General features: G+C 47.3%; 1 protein-coding gene and 2 pseudogenes across 1 annotated transcript; all 3 read left to right on the forward strand.

Annotated features, from left to right (window-relative positions):
- Positions 1–3,523: 3,523 nt before the first annotated feature.
- LOC114007566 (protein PBDC1-like) lies at positions 3,524–4,139 on the forward strand (annotated as a pseudogene).
- A 3,350-nt stretch (positions 4,140–7,489) lies between these two features.
- Positions 7,490–11,904, forward strand: LOC102480223 (nuclease-sensitive element-binding protein 1 pseudogene; annotated as a pseudogene).
- A 1,923-nt stretch (positions 11,905–13,827) lies between these two features.
- On the forward strand, positions 13,828–18,390 carry LOC102473093 (lymphotactin). The gene is made up of 3 exons (XM_006147043.3): positions 13,828–14,076; positions 17,253–17,367; positions 18,089–18,390. The coding sequence occupies exons 1-3, from the start codon at positions 14,016–14,018 to the stop codon at positions 18,240–18,242; spliced, it is 330 nt and encodes a 109-aa protein (XP_006147105.1). The 5' UTR covers positions 13,828–14,015; the 3' UTR covers positions 18,243–18,390.
- The last annotated feature ends 382 nt before the right edge of the window (positions 18,391–18,772 follow it).

Below are 18,772 nucleotides of genomic sequence, written 5' to 3' on the forward strand. Positions count from 1 at the left end.
AAACACCCCCCCCCCCGCCACCAAGGCTAAGAAAAGAAATAACTTAAGGCTCCATCAGTAAAGGACTAGGTGCATGTGAAATTCTCTGACAGTATAGGACGCTGGCCAGACTTGAGCTGGGATTCTGGCAGACCTGGGTTTCAAGTTCTACTCATCAGTAAGTTTTATAATTGCAAGTGAATTGCTTAATCTTCCTAAGCCTCAATTTTCTTTCTTTTTTTTTTTTTTTTTTCTTGGAGAGGTTTTCACTATAGGGCGCGTGCACTCACCAGAAAGACAGAGAGAGACAGAGAGACAGAAGGCGAGAAATCACCCCCCAGGAGGGATGGCCACACCGCAATCCCTTCTCCTCCATTCTCCTCTTGGGATCTTGGGCACGCATGCACATGTGCCTGGTGTGAGTTTAAGCCACTGGGTCCGAGACTCGAACCGCGGTCGACTACATGGGAGTCCAGCGACATAGCCATTACGCTAACTGCTGGTCCCCCTAAGCCTCAATTTTCTCACTTACAAAATGTAGATAATAATTCTACTTAATTCCTTACGTAGGGTTAAGAATTAAATACACTGAAGCCATTAGTGCTTAGTCCAATACCACACAGTATAATCTCCAGCCACTGAATGCTGTTGAAAGACCTTCAAGTGATATGCATATGCATATTTTTCTAGAGAGATGTTTGGACAAGGTCCCTCAATAGCAGTTAAGTGGATAGTGGGATTTGGATAAATTTTAGTAAAAAAACAAAAACCCAACCAACTTTTCTATAGTGTCTGAAGTTTCTTCACAGTAACAATATTGTTTTTATCAGAAAAAAAAAAAAAACATAACTAAACTGGCTTAATTTAAGAAAAAAAAGTTAAGCACAATTTTTTAAACTTAATTTTATTATTATTATTTTTACATCCAATCACTGTGTATCTTTACAGCATACAGAGTGAATTTGTCCAGTATGAACACACAGTATATCAGATCAGTCAGAGATAGTGCCACACACATTATCATTGACAGATAATTTTCCGTTTTTGTATCCCTTAAATATTTTGCTCATATTTTTCCCTTCCCTCTCACTCACCCCTCATCTCTCACTCTCCTCCCACATAGTCTCTAGCATCCATAGTTTCTCTCCATGGATTTTTTTTTTTTTGGAGTGGTTTTAGCTATAGTGTGTGTGGGCTTGCCAGACAGACAGAGAGACATAGAGACAGAAAGCGAGAAATCACCCCCCAGGGGAGATGGCTACGCCGCAATCCCTTCTCCTCCATTCTTCTCTCAGGATCTTGGGCACGCACGCACACACACCTGGCGTGAGTTTTAAGCCACCAGGTCTGGGACATGAACAGCGGTCGACTACATGGGAGTCCAGCGACATAGCCATTACGCTAACTGCTGGTCCCTCTCCATGGTTTTATACTTTACAATCTGTTGGGTTTTGCGAGTGCAGACATTAGGTATATAGTAAGTGGGGACATACAATGCCTCTCTTTCACGGTTTAGCTTGCTTCATTGATGTATTGGGAATATATTTCAAGGAAAGTAATCATCACAGAAATCTTCCCTTTATTTTTATCCTTTAAAAAACTGAGCCTCAGATGCACTGGGTTACTCCTAGGCACAAGTTACGGTGGGCTGTACTAGACCTTATCTTCTCTTCCTTCCGGGGAAAGATCCGGATTACATTTCCCAGAGGCAAACCTACTCCCCACTCTCCCATTCTGTCCTTGCTCTTAAGTGGGACGAGATTATTGGTGCTGACCAAAGAATAGCCGTCCCTCCTAGGTAATTAAGAGTAAGTGTGTTTCCCTGTGCTCTCTCCTTTATCCTACAGCTGGAAGGAAAGGACTCCCAGGCTGCAGGGGTTGACTTGACTGAAAGGTAGAAGCAGCCTAGATTCCCAAGTCACCTTTCGGGGAAGGACCTCCAGGACACAGAGCTGATTAGGAGCATCTGCAATGACTTTTGTGTTAGCCTGAGCTAAGTGATACACTTCTACATCATCACCGGTCTCTCCATGACCCTCTTCTATTCCATTAATTAAATAGTGCAGTGCACTACATTAGCCTCCCCCGAACCTGAGCACGTAGACATTCACGTATCTTACATTTAGGAGCACCTTCCCTTTGAAATCCTCCAAGTGCATATCCTGGAGCAAAGTTTCAGTATCTTTATGACGTGCGAATGTTCAGCTTTGCATACCATGCCACACTGCTTTTTCAGGGTTATGTCCACTTCTAATGTCACAAGTAATGTATGTTGTTCTGCGTTCCTGCTGTCACGGCACTGCAATCCGAGAAGAAAATGAAATCAAACTGGGGTCTGGATTTCCATTTCCATGATCACTAGTGAGCTGAAGACAGATATGCCTGAAGAAAAATAGTAAGTAAAGGAGACTGGCCCTCTCAGAAATGAAAGTTAAGTTGTACGACTGCAGTAACTAAGACAGAGCGGTGCTGGGGCTGGCAGGAGGCGTGGTGGTTAAGGCCTGGACTCCTACACTGGCCCACTGTGGTTGAGTCCTGGACCTGGTGGCTTGCTTTCTCACGTCCCCTCCCTCTCTCTCTTGTGAGTGTATGTGCTCTATAGCAAATTTTAAAAAATCAATAAATAAAATTAAAACAAATCATTCTTAAATGAAAAAAGTGGAATGATGCTACCGAGGAATAGACAAACCAGTCACTGAAAGGACAGAGAATATGAGACTGACGTGCACACACTGTGGAACTTTTTTTTTTTTTGGGAGAGTTTTTTTGCTATAGGGCACGTGTGCTCGCCAGTCAGACAGAGAGAGACAGAGAGACAGAAAGGGAGAAATCACCCCCCAGGGGGATGGCCACGCCACAATCTCTTCTCTTCCATTCTCCTCTCGGGATCTTGGGGACGCACGCACACGTGCCCGGCATGAGTTTAAGCCACCAGGTCTGGGACTCGAACTGCAGTCAGCTACATGGGAGTCCAGTGACATAGCCATTACGCTAGCTGCTGGTCCCCACACATGTGGAACTTTGACACGTGACAGGGTGTGTGGGAAAGGTGGAACTCCTCACAATCTGGACCTAGAATATTTGGTCACATACAGAAAAAAAGCCTTTGGATCTCTATCTTGCCTAAATACAGAAATGGTGTTGTTTTGGTTACAGGAAAGCTGCTGTGTTTGATGTAAGGATGGGTAAGGGGGATGGAGAAGGATATTTACTTGTTGTGGCTGAACAAGCAGACTTTGAACAGACGTCTCCTACTTCCCAGCTAAGCACACAATCCTTGTTTTTTGTGGAAAGGGTCTATTGGAAAATTGCCCTGATGCACTAGTACCCTGGGCTCTCTGCAGACCATGGAAATTGTTCTGTCTTGCAGTTTCCTTCTTTGATTCCAAGACCATGGATTTTGTTCACAAGGAAATATGAATTCTCTATTTCCCTCTATGTGGTTTACTCTACACCAGCCCTTCCCAGATGGATTTTAAGCAATATTAGTCCCACGAAATGCTCATTAAGAATTAAGTTTGGGGAATGCTTTCTGGGCTGCAGCATGGAGGCTACTAGTGGAACTGATGGATGAGCTGGTTTCCGGGGAGCTGGTGTCTATGGCACGTGCTCTTTCGCTCCCAGCAGAATCATATGGCAACAATCCCGACACAGATGGCTTGGCCATGAGAGCCATGCAGCGTGTTGGAATCTATTACAAGAAGTGGAGGCCATTCTGCATGAAGTCTGATGGGATTGTAGAAGACTTCGACTATGGTACTTTGTTATGTCTAGATTGTTCTCAGGGTTACACTGAGGAAAACACTATCTTTTACCCAGAATTCAATTTTTTGCCATTGAAATTGCTCAAAACCAGAAAGGCTATAAAAAAACATTTTATATCAGTGTTCAGGACAGAGAAGGAGAGAAAGAAGCCAAAAATGAAGGAAAGAAAGGAGCCAACAGTAGAGAAAAGAAAGCCAAGAAAGGAGAAAAGAAATGAGCTGACAGTAGAGAAGAAAAGAAGAAAACTGACAGAGAGGAAAAAGAGAAAGAAGTTAACAAGTAAATCAATAAAAATGGTGAAACAGCTATGCAAGGCAGACGGGGAACAGCAGTCTAGAGCTGTGACTAAACTGCGTCTGCAAGGAACATGGTGCTTCTTGCACAAACCCCTTTGATTGTATGTATGTCCTTGTACAATTGAAGGACAGTTGGAAGGACACCTTCACAGCCTAAAAATGAGAGCTATCTGGTTATTCCCATGGATGAACTAGCTTAAAGATTTAGTGGGGTCTTAGTTGTTCCCTAGTATATGGTTTCTTGACTCTTACCACTGGTCAAGTAAGAACTATTTTTTTTGGAGAGGTTTTTGCTATAGGGCACGTGTGCTCGCCAGTCAGACAGAGAGAGACAGAGAGACAGAAAGGGAGAAATCACCCCCCAGGGGGATGGCCACGCCACAATCTCTTCTCTTCCATTCTCCTCTCGGGATCTTGGGGACGCACGCACACGTGCCCGGCATGAGTTTAAGCCACCAGGTCTGGGACTCGAACTGCAGTCAGCTACATGGGAGTCCAGTGACATAGCCATTACGCTAGCTGCTGGTCCCCACACATGTGGAACTTTGACACGTGACAGGGTGTGTGGGAAAGGTGGAACTCCTCACAATCTGGACCTAGAATATTTGGTCACATACAGAAAAAAAGCCTTTGGATCTCTATCTTGCCTAAATACAGAAATGAACATCAGAGAGTTTAAAATTAGAACTGTCAAATGCAAAGTTTCTACTAAAACTTTTAGAGAAAAGAGAAGTAAATATCGTTCTGACTTCAGAGAAGGGAAGAATTTACTATGACATAAAAAGGCCTAGCCATCATTCCAGGCTGACCCGCGAGCAGGGAGCTCCAATGTGCCCCAGAGGGCATCGCGCTGCAGCTCCTGGTGACAGTGACTGACGCGTCCTCTGTCCCCTTTGGAACTCCTCATGGGCCGTCGTATCTACCTATATAGTGCTGAAGTTTTAATTGTGGTGGGACTTGCAGCTGTTGTGGGCATGTTAATTAGCTTGACTGAACCATGTAACCATGGTTACACGTATCAAAGCGTCATGCTATACTCTGTCAACTTGTGTTTGTCAGTTTTGCCTTAGTAAAGCTGGGTAAAGAGGAGAAAAACTTTGAACCTAATAAAAAACATAAACCTCCATAATCTACCTGAAACACCATAAAATTAAATAGTAATAAATCAGACTACATTAGAATTAATTTGTTTTTGTTCCTCCAAGACATCATAAAGGTGCTGAAAAAGACGTGAGAAGAAAATATCTGTGACCCCTATGATAAAGAATTGGTGGGAACCAGCAGTTAGCATAATGGCTATGTCGCTGGACTCCCACGTAGTCGACTGTGGTTCGTGTCCCGGACCCGGTGGCTTAACACTCACGCCGGGCACGTGTGCGTGTGTGCCCAAGATCCCGAGAGGAGAATGGAGGAGAAGGGATTGCGGCGTGACCATCCCCCGGGGGGGTGATTTCTCGCTTTCTGTCTCTATGTCTCTCTCTGTCTGTCTGGCGAGCGCACGCGCCCTACAGTGAAAATCTCTCTCAAAAAAAAAAAAAAGAATTGGTGAGATGAATAGAGATTCTTACACACCAGTAAGAAAACGTCAAGCCACCTAATTAACTGGAAAATCACACAAGCACGTGTTCTACAGAAGAAATTCTTACATGAATGACATATTATGTATAAAAAAATCCAAAGTTTCTTTTTTAGATGAATCAAAATTCTCACACCACAAAGTAAGACAAAAAAGAGGGGCCGGTGGGTGGTGTGGTGGCTAAGGTGTTGGACTCTCACATGGTCAACCCTGGTTTGAGTCCTGGACCAGGTGGCTTGAAAATCATACCAGGTGCTTGTGAGTGTGGATTCAAAACCCCAGAAGGACAATGGAGAAGGGCTTGTGGTATGGCCATCCCCCTGGGGAGTTGATTTCCCACTTTCCCTCTCAGTGTCTCTCTGTCTCTTGGGTGAATACATGCACCCTATGGCAAAAACCTCAAAAAAAAAAAATTACCCTCATGCTTCTGCCTTCTTCCCTCACTAAAGATCGCTTTTCTAAAGCAGATTTACTGTTTCACTCTGTGGTCATGCGTATGTAAGAAGTTCCAGAACTAGACTTGGCAGGCGTAAGTGCTTATGTTTGCCTGTGCTTAAGCATGTTACATGCTCACACACTTACACGCCCATATTCACCCATATTCATTTCCACTTATGAATATATATAAATTGAGCAGCTCTTTTTTTTTTTTTTAAGGTTTTTGCTGTAGGGCATGAGTGTTCTCTGGCTCTGGAGAGGGACAGAGGGAAAGTGAGAAATCCCTTTCAGGAGATGGCCACGCTGCAATCCCTTCTCCTTCATTCTCCTCTCAGGATTTTGGGCATGCTTGCACACACACCTAGCTTGAGTTTCAATTTGCTGAGTCTGGGACTCGAACTATGGTTGGCCTTGTCGTCCAGCATCTGAACCACTACACAGTCTGCTGCTCCCTAAATTTTTTTTTTTTGAGAGATTTTCGCTATAGGGTGAGTGCGCTTGCCAGACAGACAGAGAGAGACATAGAGATAGAACGTGAGAAATCACCCCCCGGGGGGATGGTCATGCCACAATCCCTTTTCCTCCATTCTCCTCTCGGGATCTTGGGCACGCACGCACACGAGCCCGGCGTGAGTTTTAAGCCACCAGGTCCGGGACTTGAACTGCGGTCGACTATGTGGGAGTCCAGCAACATAGCCATTACGCTAACTGCTGGTTCCCTGCTGCTCCCTAAATTAAGCAGCTCTGTGTGCCAGGCATTTTACTAGACCCTGAAGACAACAATGAAAAAGACAAAGCATTTCTGGAAGGGGAGAGAAAATTAAGAAATTGATGAGTAAGCTGTAGTCTCACTAGAAGGCGCTGCGTGCTGTGAACGAGAACGGGGCAGTGAAGAGGTCAGACAACCTGTATAGGTGTGTGTGTGTGCGCAGTCTGAAACTGGGTGGTGAGGGAGAGCCACGGTGGGAAAGGGGCATGGAATAAAAACTGAAGGAGGTGAGAGGTGAGTCGTGCTTTAGCCTGAGGGAAGACAGCATCTGGCAGAGGGTACATGAAGTGCAAAGGCTCAGAGACAGAAGCATGACCATGTCTGAGAGATGCCGAGGAGGGCATGTGGCTGCCGGGGAGTCAGAGGGTCAGAAGGCAAATGGGGAGGGCACATGGGTGTGGAGGCACTTAAAGACTGGATGTAACTTATAGCATGGAGCGCCTGGGGGGGCCTGGGGAGAGGCAGCAGGACGAGCCTACCTGTGGAAATGACCACCCTGGCAGGCATGGTAATGGACCAAGGGGACATGTTCTGGAAGCAGAAAGACCAGATGAGAGGCTAATCCAGGTGAGGGGATGTCGCTTTCAGCAGCTGTTTGGGGTGTGAGGAGTGTTTAGATTGCGTTTTGATGACAGAGAGCTAAGAGTTTTGGCTGGTAGATTGGGTATGGCATCTAAGAAACAGGAGTCAAGGAAGAAAGAATTCATGATGACTCATTTCTTGCAACTGGTGTTGTCAGTCAATGCCTACACGTCAGCAGGGAGATCTTTTCTCTAGGTATCTGCTTTCTTGTTTTTACTGACTTCTTCTACACCAGAGTCTCCAGTGTATCTCTTGACACACTGAGAGTGAATAAGTGATTCTGAGAGTCTAAGAAATTTTATTTCAACATGCTAAATAAAAATCTGGCTATTGGTAAAATTGAGTATTTGATTGAAAATACCAGAGAACCATGGGCCCAATCTTCTGGCTTTATGTTTTATGTTTCAAATTTATTTCTTCTGAGATAGAAAGAAACAGAGCAAGAGATAGAGGAGAGAGAGAGAGAGAGAGACTCTCTACAGGGTCTTCATGCTGTGATCCAGCCCCAGCCCCAGCCAGCCAAAATCATGGGCACATGTGTGTACCTGGCATGCACAGAGCACAGAGAGACCTCAGGACACAAACTGGATCTTCCCACATGGCCTCAGCATCACAGAGCATTAAGCTACCACCGTGACACTGTGGCTGGCCTACTTCTTTTATTTTTTTAAGTTGACAAGTAAAATTGCATGTGCAACATGATGTTTTGAAGTATTGTGGAATGACTAAATGTAGCTAATGAATTTATGCATTGATTCACATAGTTTTCATCCTGGTGGGAAGAACCAGTTTGATACCAACTCTGCACATTTTCAAAGAATACAGTATAAAGTTAACTATAGTCACTGTATGGTACTGTTGCAGGAGAAAAAAAACAGACGCTGAGGAACGGAAACGGCACGCGGGAGAGAAAGGAGAACTCTTTATTACATCAGAGTGCATGGAGGAGTTAACACTCTGAATCTCTGGCCCCAACTGGGGTGCCCTGACTGGAAGTTGGACATGGTCTTTTATGGGGGAGTTGGGGAGGGGAAGTCTTGGGATATTAGGAATGGGGAAGGGGCTCACAACCTGCCCTAAAATGGAGGTGGTAGAGAAGCAGGAAGTCCAACCTTTTCAAGGTTTCAGGTTACCCTGTAGCTCTGAGGAGGGGCAGTAAGTTTACCAGAGGGCAGAATCTTCAGGCAGCGATCAGCCCTGAGTTATTCTTGAATTCAGGGTCTCTCCATATCAGCACAACAGATCTCTTGAACTTATTATTCTTCCTCATTGAAATGTTGTGTCCTTTGACCAATATCACCTCAACTCCTTTCCCCACCCCACCTGGCAACAACCATTTTACTCTCTACTGTGAGTTCAACATTTTTAGATTTCACGCATATGCGAGATTAGGAGGTATCTGTCTTTGTGTTCCTGGGTTATTTCACTTAATACAATATCCTCAAGGTTTATTCATGCTGTCTCAAATGACAGGATTTCACCCCTTTTTAAGGTCGAAGAGTATTCCATTGTGTATGCATACCACACTCCCCTTACCCATTCATATGATGATGCACGCCAAGGCTGCTTCCATATCTTAGCGATGCATGGGGGTGCAACAGCTCTTTGACATACTGAATTCAATTCTTTTGGGTATATACCAAGAAGGGGAATTAATTGCTACATCGTATGGTAATTATATTTTTAGTTTTTTGAGGCACCTTTATACTGTTTTCCATCATGGCTGTACTAATTTACATTTCCACCAATAGTATGTAAGGGTTTCCTTTCCTCTGCAATCTTGCCAATTTATTCTGATAATACCATTCTAACAGAAGTGAGGTTATAACTCGCTGCTGTTTTAAGTTCCATTTCGCTGATTTTGAGCATTTTTCACTTGCATGTCCTCTTTTGAGAGATGTCTTTTTAGGTCATTTGCCTAATTTTTAACTGAATTATTATTATTATTATTGCTGGTGAGTTTCTTGTATTTCTTGGTTATTACTTTCTTTCTTTCTTTTTTTTTTTTAAGAGAGGATTTTGCTATAGGGCACGTGTGCTTGCCAGAGAGACAGAGAGAGACAGAGAGACAGAAAATGAGAAATCACCCTCAGAGGGGATGACCAAGCTGCAATCCCTTCTCCTCCATTCTCCTCTTGGGATTTTGGGCAAACATGCACACGTGCCCAGTGTGAGTTTAAGCCCCAGGGTCCAGGACTCGAACTGCGGTCGACTACGTGGGAGTCCAGTGACATAGCCATTATACTAACTGCTGGTCCCCGTTATTATTTTCTTGACAGATAAATAATTTGCAAACATTTTCTCCATTCTGAGGGTTTTCTTCACTTTGTTGGTTATTTCCTTTGCTGTGCAGAAGATGATGTTATTTTCAAGGTCACAGCCAAAAATAAATTATTGCCCAGAACAATGACATGGGGCATACATTTCTGTTTTCAGTGATAACCCTTTACTTAATGCATAATCACTGCAATTTTGGTCTTTGAAAAATAATCAGTTTATTAAAAAACGATTTGAGTGAATAGTACATTCTAGACTTTCTGCTAATTGCTAAAGCAATTGCCTCACCTCAAGGAGCCCACCATTGGTGAGACATGGGGCAATGTAACTGAATAGGAGAATGCAATGGGATTAGTGATAAAAGAGTAGTGATGATAAAGTTTTGGGGGAACATAAAGAATGGCATCTCTTAATTTTATCTAGAGAATATATATGTGTGTATACACACACACACACACACAGAGAGACACAGAGAGAGAGAGAGAGAATTCTGTAGGCAAAGAGGTTCTCAGTAGGGAAACAGCATGATTAGATTAAGGCTTAGGATAATTTCCCTGGCAATGCTGTGGAGAATATGTTGGAGAGGGAGTGGGCCCTAGACTGCAAGACGGGCTGGTCTACCACGATAGCTCCAACACGGGATGCCGATGGCCTAGCTTGAGCAGTGTGAAAGAGAAGAGGCATCCTGAAGAGCGCCTTCAAAGGTGCACCTATGGCAGCTTGCTTGACAGCTACAGATGGCTGCACAGCAACGAGTCTGTGTTTGGGAACTGGATGGAAGAGAATACATGGCCGCCAGTCAAGAAGCAACAGGAGAAGCGGTTTGAAGGAAAGCTGTCCTCCAAGCGCGAGGCCCAATGGTGTAGCAATGTGCGGGTAAGTTAGAGATACCCTGAGGTTCAGAGTGAGGTAGCGACATGCAGGTGAGTCAGAGACGTCCTGTGGTTCAGAATAAAGTCTGGCTAAAAAATTAAATGCCAAGAAGAGCCCTGAGCAACCCCACCGCCATCGCTGGCTTAGTTATCATCACACCCCGGAGGAGACGCAGCTGCCGCAGCCAGCCCCAGTCACCAGCACTGTAACCATGAGCAGCTGCCCGCTGCCCCTGCCCTCACCGCTGCCGAGACCAAGCCCGGCACCACGGGCAGTGGCACAGGGAGCGGTGGCCTGGGTGGCCTCGCGTCGGTGGTGCCTGCTGGTGGGGACAAGAAGGTCCGCAACAAAGTTTTGGGAACAGTGAAATGGTTCAATGTAAGTGTTCATGGTTTCATCCACAGGAATGACACCGAGGAAGACGTTTCTGTACACCAGACTGCCATAAAGAATGACCCCAGGAAGCACCTTCGCAGTGCAGGAGATGGAGAGCCGGTGGGATTGGATGTCGTTGAAGGAGAAAAGGGTGCGGAGGCAGCAGGTGTCGCAGGCCCCGGTGGAGTTCCAGTTCAAGGCAGTAAACATGCAGCAGACTGTAACCATTATAGACGCTATCCACGTCGCAGGGGTCCTCCACGCAATTAGCAGCCAAATGACCAGAATAGTGAGAGTGGGGAAAACAACGAGGGACCGGAGAGCGCTCCCGAAGGCCAGGCCCAACAACCGGCCCTACTGCAGGTGAAGGTTCCCCCCTTACTACATGCGGAGACCCTGTGGGCAGCGGCCGCAGTATTCCAACCCCGTGCAGGGAGAAGTGATGGAGGGTGCTGGTAACCAGGGTGCAGCAGGACAACGTAGACCAGGGAGGCTGAATATGTATCGGGGTTATAGACCACAGTTTCGCAGGGGCCCTCCTGGCCAAAGACAGACCAGAGAGGACGGCAATGAAGAGGATAAGGAAAATCAAGAAGATGAGACCCGAGGTCAGCAGCCAACACAACGTCGGTACTGATGCAACTTCAATTACCGACGCAGATGCCCAGAGACCCCTAAACCACAGGATGGCAGAGACAAAAGCAGCCGATCCACCAGCTGAGAATATATCCGCTCTGGAGGCTGAGCAGGGGGCGCTGGGTAAATGCCGGTTTACCATCTCTACCATCATCCGGTGTAGTCACCCTACAAGAAGTGAACGTGAAATTCCCGCAGTCAGAAATGAACAGAAGATCGGAGCTGAAGCCCTTACGTGCTTGCTTTTTGCTGTTGACCAGATGACTGGAACTATCCGCATTATCTATGCAGCACGGGATTTTTACTATTTTTACCTAAAGTTGTCTCTTTTTTGGTAAGGACAAACGTGTTTTTTAAAAAAGCCTGATTTTTCTCAATACACCTTTAAAGGTTTTTAAATTGTTTCATGTATGGTCAAGTTGAGATTTTTAAGAAGTTTCTTTTTAATTTGTAATAAAAGTTTACAACTTGATTTTTTTTTTTTCAAAAAAGTCAACAAACTGCAAGCACCTGTTAATAAAGGTCTTAAATAATCGTTAAAAAATTAAATGCCATTGGTGAAAAATCTCTTAGACGTTAGCCTGTAATTTTTAAGGAAACATGGGAGTGTTTTTATTCCTAATAACCATGACAAAACCTTTCCACGTATCATTGATATATGTATTTTGTAGATACCTACATAGAACAAGCAACTATAAAACTCTGAGTGTCAGAGAGGTTGTAGTGCGACTAGTAAACCCTGCCGGGTGCTACAAACCGAAACTACAGCTGGGGTGGAAAGACTAGATTGTAATTAGGGAGAGTAGGAGTCCGCATGCCCTCCGAGGTCTCTGTCTTAGGGGTGTACAGAGACCCCCCTACTCAGAATTGTCGTTCCTACCTACACGGGTTAGATTGGACTTACCTTGGGAAAGCAGCGAGCTCCCATGAAGACTGAGTTAGGCCCAGCGAGGGTGCCCACCTGCCCACAGTCCTACCCCTCATCTCTTGAGAGATCCCAGATTGTAATATGTAAGAAGAGTTAGCAAGATGGTCGTGTGGGGACCAGCAGGTGGCGTTATGGCTATGTCACTGAACTCCCATGTAGCTGGCCGCGGTTCAAATTCCGGACCCGGTGGCTTAAACTCATGCCGGGTGTGTGTGCGTGCGTGCCCAAGATCCCGAGAGGAGAATGGAGGAGAAGGGATTGCGGTGTGGCCATCCCCCCTGGGGGGGGTGATTTCTCACTTCTTTTCCCTCTCTCTCTGTCTGTCTGGCGAGCACACGTGCCTTATAGCACAAACCTCTCAAAAAAAATAAAAATAAGAATGACGATATGGCTTCACCCCGTGATTGTACTCCCTAGCCACTAAAGGGAAACAATGCAGTGTATGTTAATGAAAATTGACATCTACAGGTATGGTCTATAGGCCAGTATGTTATAAGGCAATGGTTTAAGGTGCACGCATTTACTCAAAGTAGAAACACGAAGACTGAAGAAGCATAGAAAGATATTTAAACTGATGTTCAAATAATACTTATACTGGTCATACTTACACGAACATATGTATAACAGTAAAGACTTGCCAGAAAAACATTAAAAATGAAAACCGTCAGAAGGGTTAGATTATAGAGAACTCCTTTAAAAATATTTATTTATTTATTATTATTATTAATTGAATTTGCTATGGGGCACATGCACTCACCAGAGAGAGAGAGAAAGTAAGAAAGCTTACCACTGTTTCCGGGACTTGAACCATGATTGACTGTGTGGGAGTCCAGTGCCTTAGCCACTATGCCACCTGCTGGTTCTCCCTTTTTCTCCCCTAAAATAAAGCTGGTGAAGGACAGCTCTTCAAAATGTATGTAAGCTGAGTGAAGCAAGCCCACGCTCAGAACATGCTTTCATCGTTTCCTGAATACTGGGGATGGTGGGGTGAAGAAGACGGCGTGTGGAGGGGAAGAAAGGGGGACAAAGGGATGAGCAACTCACGGGAGAGCGGCCCCCGTCTCCTCTCGGGGAGTTGGACAGCACTGGGGAGGCCTCGTGTCACCCTGGGTGTCACGGGAGGTAGTGGCCTGGACCACAGTGGCCACCCCACCCTGTTTCCTGTTCTCTGCCCTGTACGGGGCCATGACGCCGAGGGCCCTGGGCCATCTGCAGTGGAAGGTCTGAACTCAGCTGCAGCCAGAGAGGAGGCGACCACGTTTTCTTTTATGTCTACACTTGTTTCAGTGACACGAAAACCACAGCAGAGGGGAAAGGGCCACAAGGTGTGGGGCTAATATGAATGGGCAAAGGAACTTCTGAAAAAAGAACAAAACCCATTAGCATAGCGAAGTTTCCGAGATTCCACGCCCACCCTGAAAGCCCCTGTCACACAGGAAGTGCGCTGACCCAGGAGGGATAAAAGAGGCTCCAGAGAGGCACAGTCCTCACTCCTCCTCACAGCCCAGCGGGACCACAGCCATGAGACCTCTCATCCTGGCCCTCCTTGGCGTCTGCTGTCTCGCCACCTCACTCGTGGAAGGTGAGTCTGGGATCTCGAGAGATGAGGGGTAGGACTGCGGGCAGGTGGGCACCCTCGCTGGGCCTGACTCAGTCTTCATGGGAGCTCGCTGCTTTCCCAAGGTAAGTCCAACCTAACCCGTGTAGGTAGGAACGACGATTCTGACTGGGGGGTCTCTGTACACTCCTAAGACAGAGACCTCGGAGGGCACGCGGACTCCTACTCTCCCTAATTGATGATTTGGGGTAAATTTTTAAATCACTCTGGGCCTGTACTTACTGATCTTTATAAGCTAAACACAATAACAGACATGCTCATTTGAAATGAAAATTAAATCTTATTATTACTTAAGCACATTAGATGTCCATAGAAATCGAAGTGGGCTAAGGTTAGTGACAGGATGGTGGTGGTGATTATAAATGTATGTGCAGCCTTTGCCCCGTTAGTGTCAGTCATGGCAAATGCTCAGAGGCCGTGGGAGTCCAGCCACACTGTGGAGGCGAGCTCTGGCATGTATGCTCAGAAGCAAATCGCTGTTTTCTATTCAATAAATCAACCCGAAATGCCCGGAAGCTCAGCTCTTCACATGCAGGAGATCAATAGCACCTTCAAGAACGAGGTGGGGTCTCATTCCGGCTGTGGGTGTTGGCATCCGTGAGCCACTTCTAGAATGTGTGAGACAGTAAATGCTAACAGCGGAGGAGCACCTCATACCCACTCACACGGCGTTCTCAGCTCAGAGTCAGGCACACTGAGCCTGCCTGCTCAACATTGCTTTCTTTCCTTCTTTGTCCTTCCTTCTTTCTCTCTCTCTCTCTCTTTCCTTTCTTCCTTCCTTCCTTCCTTCCTTCCTTCCTTCCTTTCTTTTTCTTTTTTAGAGGTTTTCGCTATAGGGCACCTGCACTCGCCAGAAAGACAGAGAGGCAGAGAGACAGAAAGCGAGAAATCACCCCCCAGGGGGATGGCCACGCCGCAATCCCTTCTCCTCCATTCTCCTCTCGGGATCTTGGGCACGTACACACACGCACCTGGCGTGAGTTTAAGCCACAGGGTCCTGGACTTGAACCGCAGTCGACTACGTGGGAGTCTAGCAACATAGCCATCATGCCATCTGCTGGTCCCAAGGTTCAACATTTCTTAAAGGCTCCCTTTTCCTACTGGCAGAGTGACCCTGTGGACGTCTCTGTACCCTAGTCTCTGTCCCGATCTGTAGCCTTATCTAGATTAGCGTATGGAAACCTGATGGTGGATTCCCAGGCGGCCGTGAACAAAGGTGGCCAGTCTGGATCTCCTCGACACTGTGGGCACAACAGAACATGCTGAGGGGCAGTAGTAACGCTAACCGTGCTAGGCTGCGTGTGGCCTTGTGGTTGTGGGGGAGAACCAGGCCCGGGCGGGGAAGAGATGGACCCCTTACAGGCCGAGGAGAACCGCACACGCACGTCTCGAATTCCCTTGTTTCCTGCTTGAAGGAGCTCGGAAGGTCCTCGCAGCGTGCAGCTTCTTATGTACAAAAATGGGGCAAGACTCTGCTCTCACCCAACTGCACACTGAGAGGGAATTTTCATGGGTAACTCAGACACGCAGCCATGGCTGAGAGTTTGAGAGAATGACAGGCTTCTCTGGGCCTTGGCAGTCCGTGTTAGCTGTTTCACAGAGAAAAAACAGCTTTGTGCGTAGTGAGCGAAACAGAAGAAAACCACCCAGATTTTCCTCTCAGCGGGTTCAGACAAGGCTCAGCATGGACAGTGACTTCTCCAAGACTGAGGGGAAAGGCCGGCCCTCAGAGCGGTGAGGAGCTGCATTGGAGAAAAGCAGTCGGGCACCTCGGGCTTCACTTCATGCGTGGAAATGCCTCCTAATAGCGGCAGCTCTGCAGAGCTGACCTGGTCACTGTCAGTGGCCACTTTCGTTTTTTTAAGGTTTTTGCCAGAGTGTGTGTGCTTGCTGGACAGAGATAGTGGGAGACAGAGAGAGGGATGGTGAGAAATCACTCCCGGGAGGATGGCCATGCTGTAATCCCATCTCCTTCATCCTCCTCCTGGGATTTCTGGCTCACACACACAACCGTCCAAGCAGGCGTTTGTAAGCCACCAGGTCCAGGACTCAAACTGCGGTTGGTGGGAGTCCAGCACCTTAACCACCACGCCACCTGCTGGCCCCATCAGTGATGATTAGCTGCCGATTTCTCTTGAAGCACAGAGTCTCAACAGCTGAGGAGCAAATCAATACTTGGAAACTTTATTTATTATTTATTTTTTTTGAGAGGTTTTTTGTTATAGGGCATGTGCGCTCGCCAGACAGACAGAGAGAGACATAGAGACAGAAAGCGAGAAATCACCCCCCAGGGGGGACGGTCACGCCACAATCCCTCCTCCTCCATTCTCCTCTCGGGATCTTGGGCACGCATGCACACGCGCCTGGCGTGAGTTTTAAGCCACCGGGTCTGGGACACGAATCGCGGTCGACTACGTGGGAGTCCAGCGACATAGCCATTACGCTAACTGCTGGTTCCCAATACTTGGAAACTTTTGTAAGGTTTTGACCAATCCTTTAGATTATTAGCTTTCTCAATTTTTTTTCTCTTTTGTGATGTAAGATGGTTCTCTAAATCTAATTTAATTCCCCTTGGGGCATTTTTATAGAATGTAAAAATGGATATTGTAGGAACTTCTTCCTTTACATATTTTACGTTTCCCTATTTAAGAGAGAAAGACCTTTATTCAGTCAAAGCCAGCTGTCTCCCAGCTCAGGGCGCCTTCCCGAGCTCCTGCCAGCCTCCCTCGCTGGAAGGTGTGCTCCGTGAACGCAGGGACATCTGTCTTAATTGGCATCTTAAACACTTGGGGACACAACGGCATTCGATAATTAGCGGCTGTATGAATGCGTGAACCTGCGTCACCGGGCACCTGCCTGCCGTCCTGTCTCCGGATGGATGTAAACCCAGAGATGGAAAACACCTTGATATTGTCTCTTGCTGTGACATTCCTGGAACGTGCTAGCGACTTCGTTTTTCATTAGTCAAACACTGACTGATAATCTAAGCTGTGGAAGAGACCGACAATGCCAGAGTGAATCAGTTCTCCTCGGAAGGCTCAGATGGCTTCCTACCTCTACAGCATCCCGCTGTTTAACACTGACTGTTCCCCGGAACCTGATAACTGACCTGTAGTTTTACTTTCGTCTGTTTTTTCCAGGTGTGGGCAATGAAGTCCCAGAAAAAAGCATCTGTGTGAGTCTAACAACCAAGCGACTGCCAGTGAATAGAATCAAGACATACACCATCAGGGAGGGCTCCATGCGCGCCGTCATGTGAGTGTGGCCCCGAGCTGGGCTGGGCTGCGGGTGCAGAGAGAAATGCTGCCCTCCTCAGGACGAACAGGTCGGGTGGAGGGGCACCCCACTCACGCAGGGCCCCCTGTCTCCATGTCAACATGCCTCCACAGCTCTGCCGGGGCGTGGTCACTGCAACGCTTGGTGGGCAGGGACAGACTCCGTCTTCCTTTCTGACTCAGCTCAGCAGAAGAGTCTGGAAGCCAAGTGAATGCTGTGGCAGCTCTGAGGAAGCTTAGGGAGTGTGGCTGGATCAGGGGCTGTCACCTGGCCACCCGGTGTGGGCGCTCCAGCTGGAGCTAGGCAGAGAGCCGACCTCTGACTCCGACACGCTCAGGGGCTGAGTCGGAAACGGCCTCGCAGCCCCGTGTCTTCCCAGGGTGGCATTTTTAGAAGCAGCAGCTCTTCCCGGCACTTACTTGCAAGCTTTGTGCTAAGAAATTACAATAAAGAAATTACCTTTGTCCCCAAAACCAAGATGGGTCCAGGCGTGGGAAGGAAGAGGAAATAGAGTAGGTGCACCAGATCCATCCCGTGTCCGGCTTCGTGACTCGTGGGGAAAGGTGTCTGGGACTGTGGGGACAAGGAGGTGCATTTTATCCGCAGAGGAGAGGTGGCAGGAGGAAGGACGTCTTCACGTCGGGTCTGACCCTGACGCCCACAGACGTGGCTAACGGTGTTGCTCTCTCTCGCATCACAGCTTCATTACCAGACGTGGCCTGCAAATCTGCGCTGACCCGGAGGCCGGCTGGGTGCAAACAGCAGTCAAGATCTTAAACAGCACCTCCAAGGCCCCAACCAAGCCCACAGGCACCCAGTCGTCCACCCGCATGTCTGGGACACTGACTGGGTAGCCGTCCCCAGCCACTGGCCGCCAGCCAGCTGGCTTGCTTTGCAAGCTCACGGACTTGATAGAATGTACCAAATTATTTTCTGTGTTTGTATGAGTTAATGTCTTTCATATTTGTTTAAATGCTCTAATGAATAAGTATTTATTATCGAGGACGGTTCCACAGTCTGTGTTATTCTCAGGGAAAGGCAATGTGTCATTTCCGTCCTGCCCTGTCCTCCCCGAGCCGCCCCGTTACTGCCCAGACCACACGTGACTGTGGACAGTGCCCAGAGGTAGAAGCTGCGTTCAGGAACGCTTAGGTCTTGGCTTGGAATAGCTTTCTACATACGAGTCCCAAGTGACGACTGTCCCAACAGCAGAGCCAAGATGCTTCCGGCGTGTCTTCACAATAGACTTCTTAGAGGACGGGGGTCAAATCGGTCAGCGGGCCCACCGTCCCAGCTCCTGCTGCGCACCGCCTTGGCCCAGCTCCATCTCCGGCAAAGTCTCTCCATCCCTGGGCTGCGCTTTGATCTCCCGTTAGAGGGAAAG

Source organism: Tupaia chinensis, unplaced genomic scaffold, assembly GCF_000334495.1.
Source record: "Tupaia chinensis unplaced genomic scaffold, TupChi_1.0 Scaffold000198_1, whole genome shotgun sequence".
In the NCBI taxonomy this organism is placed as follows: Eukaryota; Metazoa; Chordata; class Mammalia; order Scandentia; family Tupaiidae; genus Tupaia; species Tupaia belangeri.

Coding starts and splice junctions, on each gene's coding strand:
- LOC102473093 (XM_006147043.3), top strand. CDS start 14,016: ATGAGACCTCTCATCCTGGCCCTCCTTGGCGTCTGCTGTCTCGCCACC. Junction 14,077..17,252: donor CGCCACCTCACTCGTGGAAG/GTGAGTCTGGGA, acceptor TGTTTTTTCCAG/GTGTGGGCAATGAAGTCCCA. Junction 17,368..18,088: donor GGCTCCATGCGCGCCGTCAT/GTGAGTGTGGCC, acceptor CTCGCATCACAG/CTTCATTACCAGACGTGGCC.